This window comes from Pleurodeles waltl, chromosome 9, assembly GCF_031143425.1.
Source record: "Pleurodeles waltl isolate 20211129_DDA chromosome 9, aPleWal1.hap1.20221129, whole genome shotgun sequence".
Lineage (NCBI taxonomy): Eukaryota > Metazoa > Chordata > Amphibia > Caudata > Salamandridae > Pleurodeles > Pleurodeles waltl.
In genome coordinates, this window is record NC_090448.1 from 740,525,110 (window position 1) to 740,538,315 (window position 13,206).

Genomic DNA, 13,206 nt, shown 5'->3' on the forward strand with positions numbered 1-13,206 from the left:
TGAAACACCCCTTTGTCTGTACATCTTTTACTTCAAGAATACTTCCTGTGCCTCTTTCTGCTGTTCAGACGTGGTTGATCGTTCAAGTTCAACCTGCTTCTCCGTTGCCTGTGGTTTTTCCACGAGGGGCTTTGAAGGGACTCTGCATTCTTTAACCGATTAGGTGAAGTCCCTCTACTTCTGGAGGATCACAGCCGATTCCAGCCTGAAGGCATCTCTTTCCTCTTGACTTCGAGTAATCCCGGTTCGACATCCAGGTCAGAAGCCATCTTTCTATTCAGAAGTGGTATCCTGTTGGACTTTTTCTCCCTCTCTTGGTCTAGATCGTTTCTTGGCATCTATATGCATCCAAGGGACGTCCTCCAGTATCCTTGTATCATAATCCGAGAGGTTCTATTGGGTCAGACCTCCCCTTGCTCATCCAGTGTTTCAGACCTTCTCGGGTCCTCAAGAACAAATGTGGTGGCTCAAGCCCACTAGGTTTCTGTGGTTTATCTGAACATGTTTCTTGTGGTCTCCCTCTTCCGACATCGGACCCTTCTCCTTATGCTACCTCTCTGTTCTCACCAATATAGTCATTGTAGCTTGACAGACTGAGGTCCTTCAGCGACAGCTAGCCTTTTTTTCCTGTGAGTGCATCATGGCGTACCATGCCCACCTCAGTTTTTCTTTTGTTGTGTGTGTTTTTGGCTGAAATCCAGAGCATGCATTGCATTAAGCAGCGTGATCCATCTGAAACTGGAGGTTGAAGACCTGGTTAGTCTTTTTGGTCAAATGTATAGTGGCATTTGGGACAAAATCTAAAAGGGGGTGTTCTTCATTTCTCCTTATGGTGTCAACACCCTAGCAGCAAATTCTTCAACCTTATAGTTGAATACCCGTGTGGCACATCTTCCTTCTGTGAACTTCAATGGTTATTTGTCTACCTCTAATGTTCTTCCTTTATACTAGTTTTTCATCTATATTTCCATACTTCAGCTCAACAATGTTGGTTTTTCCCCAAATCTTCTATGACATTCCTGGAGCTTCAGCTTCTGCTGTCAGACCCAACTGCAGAAAAAAGGTTCTGAAAATGGTGACGATGCAAAGGGGTTTTAAGGGCACACATCTGATGTCACAAATATGACATACCCCCAAATGGTGATAGATAATGCCAACACCACCAGGAAAAAAAAGAAAGGATAAACATTCGGGACCCAACCACTATATGGTGGAATAATGCATAGTATGTGAATCCAGATCAGATTTGCAGCATGAATCTTCAAATTCTATACAAAGGCCCGCACAAGCCAAAAGTTGTGCGGCATTTACAGAATGCACTATGCCATAAGCCCAGGAAGCCAAACTATCATCAAGGCTGGAATAAACCTCTTGCGTTAACATAGGGATAATTGCCTGAATATTCCAGACTCGTTGCGAGGGTTGAGAAGACATTCAGTGCACCAGTGTCCAGAATGGCCCCAACTGGGGGATCCTCTGCACAAGTTACATGATGGTATTTAGGTTTGTTGATGGACTATTTCAGGGTGAACAGTAACGACACTTATCTGCAGGTGGTCTGAGAGCCCAACTTCAGCAACCAGCCATCGTAAAAATGTGTATCCCCCCTACCTGCAAAGAGAAGTCAAACACCAACTTGACCTTCATAAAGACCAGCAGGGCTGCTGAAGTAGGACCAAAGTGAGACAGAAAGGCAGGACAGAAATGGTCTGACGCACCGCAAAGCAGACTTCATGTGCGAGTCCCACGGAAGTACTTGTAAGGTAGGTCCAAGGGCACCAGCCAATTCTCATGGTCTAAGGCCTGTAGAACCAGACCAAATGTCATCACATTGAACAGCTTTTTGAGGAACAAGTTGAAGTCTGAAGTCTAGAATGGATCCTAGTCCCACCTTTCTTCTTTGGGAACAGAAAATTCTGACAGTAAAAACCCAGTTCTCTACTCACCTTGTTCAGTTGCTGCTTTGGCGAGCAACATCACTTCCTTTGACAGAATCAGGGCAGGATCTTCTAAAGCCTGGAAGTAAACTGTTGGGAAGCGTTTTGAAAATGGAAGGGCATAAAAGAATTGTTACACAGAGAAAGAAACCTCAGAGTAGGTTGTAGCTCGGACATTTTTAAATTTTGCCAGGGCTGTACAAGGCTTCTTGCCATAGAGCTTAGATCTATCTAATAATAACATGCCCATTAGATAAGCCTTGACATCCAATGAGGAAGGGCAACACTGAGTCCTGGAATATAAATAACAGAATGTGTAGTGTCCACACCAGAATGTAGACTATACTTTGCAGCACGCATACCACATGCTTTGAATGAAAAAGTTTTGCATTGCTTTGGCACGCGGGCAACATCTTGTGTGCCACATCCCAAAGGCAGTGCATGTAAGAGAGTAATGCCAAACCAGCAGAACAAATGGCTTGCTTGCCCATTCTATTAATTCTTTTTACTCTGTCTAGAGGAGAAATAAGAACAAAATTCATGTTTACCTTACTTGTAGGGGCCTGTACAAGAAGGCTTTTGAGATTGGATAAAGACTCAAAAAATCTGCATCCCATGGTGCTGTACTGTGATGTCTCACAATGGAGGTCTCGCAGCTGGAGCTGAAAATAATTTTGACCACGCACCAAGAACTAGGTTTGTAAGGGAATTACTGAAAGGCATCAGAGGTTCACAGTTCGAGGGCATAGGCTGCAAAATATTTATGGTGAGTGTCAATTCCAGGACTTTCGCTGCCCTACAAAAAGCCACAGCAACAGAGGCACTTTCTTCCATAGAAGGTCATATAGCTGAATGCAAGGCAGAACGGAGTCAGAGTCCGACACAAGAAATTCCCTCCATCCTAGATGTACTACTTCCTAGTCAGAGTGACCGGACAACAGCCCACATCATCTCAGTATTTTATGTGGTAATCATGTATCCAGACAGTGCAGGGCTCTAACAACAGACTGTTCAGGATCTAAGATTAGAGTCTGTTTCTGATCAGGAACCACCAGTAGCCTAGCTGGTGCAAATAGAGGGCGAGAAGGAGTGCCGTGAGGCACCAAAGTAGAAGCCAGGCCTGTTGTCATTGGGAGAACAGGCCGACATTGTCAAAAAGGCCAGTTGGTGTTGGGATCGCTTGCAAAAGTTGACTGGAGGCCTGACTAGTCCCAAGGAGCTGAAGGCACTAAAGAGGGAATTAAAATTAACTTAAAATTCTGCAGCATGGCCTTGTGAAAGACTGCAATATGCTTTGGAGTCGACGCTGGCCCAGAAAAGTTGGGGCATACTGGTTTCTAGTATGGAATAGTTTTCAAGTTGGAAGACAGAGTTGGGTGCTGCGGCTGCCCACTGCCTGACCGGACTTACTTCCTGTCAAGCAGCAGAGTCTGGACACAGAGGAGCTTTGGTTGAGCTTCTTGTGGTTCATCATCTGGTTCATCATCTTTATAAATTTCAACTTCACTGCAGACCTACCCAATGAGGGTGATCTTGACCAAGACCAATCTTAGTTCTGGGCTTCTGCAATGTAGATCTCAGCCTGCCTTTCCCCGATTGCTTTCATGTACATCAAGCACCCTCGTTACACGACCTGAAGTCATGTTTGGTTCAGAGGCACCATAAGCAGACACAGTGTGAGTCTTTTAACATCTGCGTCTGACAAGCAGAGCTTGAAAGCAGTCATCTTTGGGACACCCTCCCTGCACTCTGCCAAAATAAAGAATTTGGTAAAAAAAATGAACTGCAGGAGCAGTGCTCCAGATCCTCATTCATTAGCGTGTTGGGGGAAAAAACACTTTTAGGTGGCTTCTTCTTGTCATGACTGGAGGCAGAACAAAGTTGCTCAAGAGGTCGTTGACTCCATCTGCTGGAGCTAGTGCAAGAGTTTATAGTTCAGTTGGGGACCTGCTGAAAGTTACGAGGTAGGTGTAATCTGCACTGATCTATCAAAAGGAACAAGTTTAGCTTCAGGTAACACACATTTTCACAGGTTAAAAGTGGAACCCTTAGTCTGCTTGAGTCTTTATTTTCCCTCAGGTTGAGCTTTCTAGCTCCTGTGAGTTACAGACTATTCAGCTGCTTCAATCAGCGAGCAATGGGGTTGTAGCACTTTTGCACCAACATTTTAATAAAACATGGTTGAGGGTGATAACATCAACAACGTCCTTTCTACCAGTCCAGATCAAACAAAGTATGTAGAGAAAGGCAGGCCAAAATTAACAACTTCACTAGCTCCAGACTTTAAGACCTCATTTTAAAAGGGCATTTTTACAGCATGATGGTGCACTTCAGGGTAGACCAAAACCTCTAACACACAAAACCCAATGCAAAATTTGTGGACCATTCAGTGCAAATGATTACGAAAGAAACAAATCAGCTCCCTTAAAACAAAAACTGATGCCAGATTAACTTAATAAACGCAAACACTATTCCAGGGTTCTTTCTTCAAAACTGTGTAAGTCTTGTAACTAGTAACCTCTATTGCCCTCACTTGATTCACTTGTGATTTCCTTATACACAACACAACAAAGGTCAATCGCAAAAGTCCCTGCAACTAGAAGGCCTCATCCGTAGACAGCCTACGCCGAATGAATAAAGGTGACCACAGACCACATCTCTAAATAAAGCTTAAATTTCTCTAAATTATTTTAAAGCATTTGTCATGCACAACAGCCTTCTCAGAGGCCATTGTTCGAGCATATAGAGACACCAGCAGTCAATTAACCGTCTACCATTTTAAAGGCAAACGGGAGTGGTGAAAATATGTCCCCCTTTTTGCCCATAGCAGTTTTAGTTTCACATAAACAAGACTATTTCTTTCTACACCACCAGACAGATAATCTCCAAACCCGGGCTTTTCTTACAACAAAATATTTGAGGAAGTCAATTACTTTTAAGAAGAAAACATGAGGAGTCAAGCTGCTCTGAAGCACTTATTGAGATAATGATCTTCTACTAACAATTTCTCTTCTGTTTTGCATCCCAGGGCGACGCCTCAGTGGGGTAAGCAGGTTTGTCATTCTATTCTCCCATTTGACTGTCAAGAAAACCCAATGGTACAGAAGGAAGAGTTATTTGCTGGTAGTTCTAATTCAGCATCGTGGAAGTTTCAATTGAAGCCGTAAACAAACCACATGCCTAATCATCAAATAAGTCTAATAAACTCAGGCTTGGGAGCAACTGCCAGTACACGGCATGCTAGGATTTGAAAGTTACTGACACTTGAAGTAGTCCTCCTTTTTCACTTCCTTACAGATGATGCCTATCACGCTGTATTGTTCATTCCTTCAAGTCGTCACTTCATTAAGCACAATGGTTAAGGATTAGTCTGATTATTTTTCTTTTTAACTGGATCAGAAAACACAGGATACAAAAAGATAACATCTATTGGTCTGCATTTATAAAATGGCAGATTTATTTAATTAGAAATGTATTTATGTACAGAAAAAAGTGTTCAGGAACCATACACAAGCAGCTGTACTGTATATTTTATGATGATTGAAGATCCTATGATGTAGAAGAAAATGTACATATCGTCGTTAGTAACACACCTGCTCACTTCACCTACACCACACCAACCCATGTAAAAGTCATCTCTATATAGAATTACAGGGGTTTCTCACCTCTGAAACCTGGCCGTCTGCTGGTTTGCAGGCAGCTGTGCTGTTTCGTCCTCATCTTCCGTTTCACTGTCATCCGTCTCCTAAGTGAGGAAACAAAATGTCAGCTGGAGGACATGGTCATATGAAACTGACGCCCTGAAAAAAAGACAATTCTATAACTTGGCTTACATGAAACAGACATGGCAAAATATGCACACTTTGGACACCTGAACAATGTAGCTGTGATCCTGTAGTTGTGGTGAGTTGGTGTGTGCGTGTGTGCTTTGAGTTCACCGAACCAAAACAATGTGGGTACAGCAAATTATGAAAGGCCAGTTTTAACGTAAGGCACTTGAGCTAACCAACAGTGATTCAGATGAAGGTAGAATTTACCTGGAGATTTCTAGGTAGAGGAGTCCAGAGTAGTCAGTGAACAAACCTGCCTCCCTGCACAAATGACATCCTAAGGGTGAGGGAGTTCCACTTCTCTCTATTTTGGCAGCAACCACTGAGACCTTAATGCACAGATAATTTAAAGGTACATCTAGTAAATGTAAAAACTACTGAAGACCTCCTTATACGGAGGCTAAGACTGATGTAAAGATTGCTGAATGCCACATACGATGAAAGTTAGTTATCTTTAGAAACAATATTTCTTGTTCAAATGCACATCTAAAGCACTATCCCTTCTAGGCTTCTCTAGCAACACTAGTTTAGTATGTGCCAATCATAATGCTGGCATACATTTTTAATTAATTGCTAGTCCTATCAGGTTGTGAGTAAAGAAGTCAAGCAACAACTACAAATACACAACACATTTGCATACCCTGAGTGCTTAACTATAGCACTAAATTCAGTGAAGGTGGAAGGGCCATTAGGAAACTGTAGCAAGTTTACGTATTCATGAGAAATAATGCTACTGAAGTGAAGTAACCTTTTCCTGCGAGTTTTACATCTTCAAGAAGATTGCTCACCTTATGAGTGAGTCCCAAAGCAACACCTCCCTTGGAGATGGACTGGAATGGCGCTATTAACAAAGGGCGTCATGCAACTTGGCTCAGGCAAAGTACGTGTCACTGCATGCCTGAGATGTGAGGCAACTGTGCTTGGTAAAAGTATGCAACAATGATCCTGCAGCAGTCTGGCTCGTTTGCACTCAGGATGCCTCTTGAGCGGCGCCGCTCAGGCAGTCCTGGTTCTACTTAACCAGAGTGTAGCAAATCTTGATGCAAAGGACGACCCAGAGCGAAATTGTGCACTTGGGCACCACCGTGCCCTTTTTAGCTCTGTCAAAGCCCACAAAGAGCTGATCATTCACCCGGTCGTGACAAGTGTGTTCGATATAATAAGACGCTGCACACCTTTGATCAGGTCTATGCAGATGCTGCTGTTCCCTGATCGCATGTGACAGAAGGAAGTATAATAGACTGGGTCATGTGGAATGCAGAAAGCACTCTGGAGAAATCATATGAGGGTGCGAAGAAATAAGTTATTCTGGTAGAAAACTGTGAAAAGCGGATAAAGACATGTCAATGTTTTCCAACTTTAAGAGCATAAATGCAGTATCATATGCAAGCGACTTCCAAGTAAATTAAATATACTACTCGGGTGTAGGCCAATTTTACTATATTTTTAAGGAAGAGCACAAGCACCTTACTACTGGCTTCAGGGAAAACATGCAGATTCCTAAAAGCCGATAAAAACTGGCTACGCAAAGGCAGGCAAAGGTCTAGGGCGACACTGCAGAAAGAGTCAGATCTAATGAAACCAAAGGCATCTCCAGGGAACCATTCAGAGAAAATGCATGGTACAAAAGGGAGGACACTTCTTATTCCAGGCCACTGCAAAGAGATCCTCAAAGGGAATCCTCAACCTGGAGAAGATCACCTCTAACACTTCCGGGTGTAGCTCCCTCTCTTGGTTGTCTAGTGAGAGAGAAAATGGAGAATATGAACATTGAGTTAGTCTGTTACGTGAGCCACTACAGTAAATAGTCCCTAAGCTGTTCCCACTCCCACAGATGAATTGCTCCCTACATAGCAACCTTCATGCCAAACGAATCTGTCCGTTGATGGATAGTGGTAGCATTGACTGACAAAATGAAAGTTGTTGAGTTGTGTTGCCCAGAAGGGAACCGCAGCCCTGCAAAGAGGAATCCATGACCACAATAGCCTCAGTCTGTGGAGGGCCGAAAGGACTGCCCACCAAAAGGTTGGAGGGATCCATTCACTGCACCTGAACTATAAGACGACCCTTAACGAACAAGCCACTGACATCTCAGAACCAAACAAGGGCACTCACTCTCCATCTGGTGTGTGGCACTCCACAGGCACATAGGTGCATATCAGGTGAGCTTGTCAGCTCATTGGCTCAAGAGAGCCCTTCAAACACAAAGGGGGAGGGAGCACACTACCTAGCATTCCAGCACAGTTCACCCCATTGCATGCTGGTAAATGCAGTATGCTTACTTCAAAGTTGCTGTAGTTTTTCACCAGTTGGTGCAGGTAGTGCCGTTACCTCTAGACATGTGTTTCAGGGTTTAGTCCTTCATCAGTAGAGAGAAAAGTAGCAGGGGGTACAGAAAAGGCATCTGGGGTTGCTAGTATGCCAATATCCCTGTATGCGTTAGCCGGACACAACTTGGCCTCTTGCCAGGATCACTGTCAGAAAAAAGAAAAAAAGAATGACACCAGTGTGCCTTGCTGGTGCCTAACAATTTTGGTATTGCCATGTCCAGAGGCTGTTTTGGCATCAGTAACATGCTGTACCTGGCAGCAGTGGAGTAATTCATAACATAAGGAATATCCTGGAGGATGTATCCATCAGAATAAATACTATGACTTCACTGTGTAACAGTGCGGAGCAACTACAATTCTGGCCTCACTAATGATATCCAATCGTCTTTGTGGAAGGTTGAAGCTCCAACTTCTAAAATTGGAGGAGCCAACCACCAAGTTCAATTACTTGGTAACCACGTGCCTATCTCTGCCTCAGAGCACTGTTGCAGTCTGTTGAAGTAACTGCTGTTTCAATTGCTGTGTATCATACATCCTTACAACAAACTGTAAAAGCTGTGGCTCATTATTATACAGGGTGTAATGACATAAGTCACCTGAAATGACAAAGTTACAGTAGACCGGTAACCCGAATTTTGAAGTGATTGGTAGCAATGAGAATCTTTCAAAGGAGCCTGAACATAGCATTCAAAAAGGGTGCTTTATTGTTAGACTTTTAACGTTAGTTTTAGTTTAACTTTAAGAACCAAATTCAGAACTGTTTCTGATATTTAACTAAAATGTTTTTAACTTGTTTGACTTTGATAGAACTACACATGAATATATTGCGTTGACAGTGCTGTGCGTAGGACATGTCATCAGACTGACACTGCATTGTTTGAATGCATGTGAAATTAGTGAAATTGGAGGAACCGGTCAACAGGTAGCTGCTAATCACATTCACCACAGCCAACCGAAGATTGAAACCTTACGTGTTCTGCTCAATACCCACACATCGAGGTGTACAGTGTGGAAGTATGGAAGCAGAACTCTGCCCTGTTGTTGAGACAGCAAGTCCCCTTGAAGAGGCAACTGATGCAGACAAAATACCTTGTGATTCAGGACCTCTGAGTACAGACCCTCCCGAGTCCTGGCCTGCCTTCTTTAGGAACCATTGGATTAGCAGCAAAGGAAAAAACACACAAAAAAGGCTTGAGCTCTTCTGAAGACAGAATGCGTATCCTACAATCCTTATGGAAGAAACTCAAAGGTGCCTTGGGCATTATCCTAGGTAATGAACAACTCTACCATAATGTGTGCCAAAGAGCGAAAATGCCCTGCCACCACCAGATGCAGACACCACTCATGATCAGCAATATGTGGCAAAAGAAGAGCCACACAATATATAAAGGGTTGGTCCGAGGAGAAGATAGGTCACTTGAGAGGTCTAAGTTCAGATGAAAAGAAGTGGCAGTCATGAGTAACAAGAGCACAGAAAGGAACAGTAAGTGCCATCGGTGAGTGTTGGCCAACCAAGCAGCACCATTTGCAGCATGTTGTAATTCAGTTTGTCTCTTGCTGCATCTGAGGGCATGAACGTGTATGGTAACACTGCATTACACAGCAACATGTGTAGTGACAAAAAGCTCCTGGGGAGGAATGGCCTAGTACGAGATAGGGCTTTCAAAGCACGGCGCCAATCTGAGGGTTGGAGAGGAGCAAGACCTGAAAGCCAAAGTTTGGTGTTAGCTGAGATGAAAGAGAAAAGGAAGCAATGCACATACTGGATAAGAATGGCTATGCCCTCTACAAGTCAATGGAAAAGCAATTATTTAGAACAATATTTTAACAAGCTAAATGCAATAAAAGCTAGAGACAAAAGCAGATTCCCTCGAGGGTAAGATTATGAAGAATTACAAATTTTATACATGGCCCCAACCAATCTGAAAAAATGGCAACATTAGTAGAGAACATTAAAATGCAAAGAAAAAAAAAACCTAACAAAATTAGGATCTTAGGTCCTACTGACAAATGTCACTACACAGACGTCTACTTTAAGTGGCCCATTAAATTATACAGCTGTTACAGCTCAACACACAAGATAAGAGGAAAGGTATTTGTTCTACCGTGTGTGTGCTGAGGGAGCAGAGGGGCAGGCCCGAATTCTACTCAAAGGATTTAGGTAAAACGTCCAGGCGATGGAAATAATTTTCAGGGTGAAAGTCTCAAGGCCAAAACATTGTTAGGGTCCTGAAAATGGCAGAGAGGGTTTGAGGACAAGGAAAACTATTGTGTTGCTTGATGAAAAAGGCATTTATTGTTTTTTATTAACACCCTCAAAGTTCTATTAGCTAAACGCCTACTAATACAAGTCAGCATAAATTACATTTTCACAGAACACTGTATACAGAATGTTCCTACTTTCATATGTGTGTTAACAAATATTCCACTTTTACTTGTACATTTATTCCATCTTAACTCTGGAAAGGCTGCAACTTGCTGTGAAGTAACTTATAAAACAGAAACCCCTGAAGTACCCACCTCCTGCTCTGACTCAGTACCGGACTGCTTCTTATCTTTTGCCTTGACACTGGGACCACCTCCGTTCCTCCTCCCACTGCCAGGCTTCCTCCCCCTTCAATGCAAAGAAGAAAATAATCAATTAGAGGTCTTCCATTTATGACTGGTCCTCAGAAATATAAAGGTAAACACAAAAGTGCTGCAACAAGGGGGTAACAATGCAGGGTAAAAGACTGCTAACTGATCCATAAGTGCTGCAACAAAGTACCAGAATAAAATACATCACAATTTCCTATCCTATCAAATATGTCATTATCTCAGTCTTAGTTTTGCCCTAACTCCATTACCCACTGAACATTTATGCAGTGGGTAATGGAGTTAGGGCAAAAAATAGTAGGTGGACAGGTGAAAAAAGAGCAATAGGTAAACAGAGACTGAAATAGATAACATACCAATGCGAGTCTCAGAGTACAATAGAGTACTGGCTCATGAAAAGCCCCAATAGAGATTATTATCGTCAACAAACCACAGGGACAGCAACTTTGTACAGAAAACTTAATTCAAAACCTTTTTTGGTCATAGTAACAGGACTATCGGGCATTTAGACTTTCTCAGCAAGCAATCAGCATATGTAGGAAGCTCGCCTGGTGTGTGGTGGGTGTAGGAGGTTGGCTCTGTATGCACTATTTCAAAGTAAGGAATAGTATGTACAGAGTCCAAGGGTTCCCCTTAGAGGTAAGATAGTGGCAAAAAGAGATAATACTAATGCTCTATTTTGTGGTAGTGTGGTCGAGCAGTAGGCTTATCAAAGGAGTAGTGTTAAGCATTTGTTGTACATACACAAGCAATAAATGAGGAACACACACTCAGAGACAATTCCAGGCCAATAGGTTTTTGTATAGAAAAATATATTTTCTTAGTTTATTTTAAGAACCACAGGTTCAAATTGTACATGTAATACTTCAAATGAAAGGTATTGCAGGTAAGTACTTTAGGAACTTTGAATAATCACAATAGCATATATACTTTTCAAATAAATCGCATATAGCTATTTTAAAACTAGACAGTGCAATTTTCAACAGTTCCTGGGGGAGGTAAGTATTTGTTAGTTCTTGCAGGTAAGTAAACCACCTACGGGGTTCAAGTTTGGGTCCAAGGTAACCCACCGTTGGGGGTTCAGAGCAACCCCAAAGTTACCACAGCAGCAGCTCAGGGCCGGTCAGGTGCAGAGGTCAAAGAAGTGCCCAAAACGCATAGGCTTCAATGGAGAAGGGGGTGCCCCGGTTCCAGTCTGCCAGCAGGTAAGTACCCGCGTCTTCAGAGGGCTTGACCAGGGGGGTTTTGTAGGGCACCGGGTGGGACACAAGTTAGCACAGAAAGTACACCCTCAGCAGCACGGGGCGGCCGGGTGTAGTGTGCAAACAAACGTCAGGTTTGTCGTTGAAATCAATGGGAGACCAAGGGGTCTCTTCAGCAATGCAGGCAGGCAAGGGGGGGGGGGGGGGCTCCTCGGGGTAGCCACCACCTGGGCAAGGGAGAGGGCCTCCTGGGGGTCACTCCTGCACTGGAGTTCCGATCTTTCAGGTCCTGGGGGCTGCGGGTGCAGAGTCTTTTCCAGGCGTCGGGATCTGGGAGTCAGGCAGTCGCGGTCAGGGGGAGCCTCGGGATTCCCTCTGCAGGTGTCGCTGTGGGTGCTCAGGGGGGGGGCAACTCTGGCTACTCACAGTCTCGTAGTCGCCGGGGAGTCCTCCCTGAAGTGTTGTTTCTCCACAAGTCGAGCATGGAGCGTCGGGTGCAGAGTTGCAAGTCTCACGCTTCCGGCGGGAAACGCAGTTGTCTTGAAGTTGCTTCTTTGGAAACAAAGTTGCAGTCTTTGGTGAACAGGGCCGCTGTTCTCTGGAGTTTCTTGGTCCTTCTAGAGCAGGGCAGTCCTCTGAGGATTCAGAGGTCGCTGGTCCCTGGGGAGAGCGTCGCTGGAGCAGTTTCTTCAGAAGGAGGGAGACAGGCCGGTAGAGCTGGGGCCAAAGCAGTTGGTGTCTCCGTCTTCTCTGCAGGGTTTTTCAGCTTAGCAGTCCTCTTCTTCTTAGGTTGCAAGAATCGGAGTTCCTAGGTTCAGGGGAGCCCCTAAATACAGAATTTAGGGGTGTGTTTAGGTCAGGGAGGGCAGTAGCCAATGGCTACTTTCCCTGAGGGTGGCTACACCCTCTTTGTGCCTCCTCCCAAGGGGAGGGGGTCACATTCCTATCCCTATTGGGGGGATCCTCCATCTGGAAGATGGAGGATTCCTAAAAGTCAGAGTCACTTCAGCTCAGGTTGCCTTAGGGGCTGTCCTGACTGGTCAGTGACTCCTCCTTGTTTTTCTCATTATCTCCTCCGGCCTTGCCGCCAAAAGTGGGGCCGTGGCCGGAGGGGGCGGGCAACTCCACTAGCTGGAATGCCCTGTGGTGCTGTAACAAAGGGGGTGAGCCTTTGAGACTCACCACCAGGTGTTACAGCTCTTGCAAGGGGGAGGTGATAAGCATCTCCACCCAGTGCAGGCTTTGTTACTAGCCACAGAGTGACAAAGGCACTCTCCCCATGTGGCCAGCAACATGTCTCGGGTGTGGCAGG

At 44.3% G+C, this 13,206-nt stretch overlaps 1 protein-coding gene across 1 annotated transcript in view; it reads right to left on the bottom strand.

Annotated features, from left to right (window-relative positions):
• The window catches only part of DRAP1 (DR1 associated protein 1), a 97,459-nt gene that overhangs the window by 22,987 nt on the left and 61,266 nt on the right, over positions 1 to 13,206 (bottom strand). The window contains exons 5-6 of the mRNA XM_069207853.1: positions 10,618 to 10,711; positions 5,603 to 5,682 (exon numbers count right to left, since the gene is read on the bottom strand). Coding sequence (XP_069063954.1) covers positions 5,603 to 5,682; positions 10,618 to 10,711 — 174 coding nt within the window. The remainder of the gene's footprint in view (positions 1 to 5,602; positions 5,683 to 10,617; positions 10,712 to 13,206) is intronic.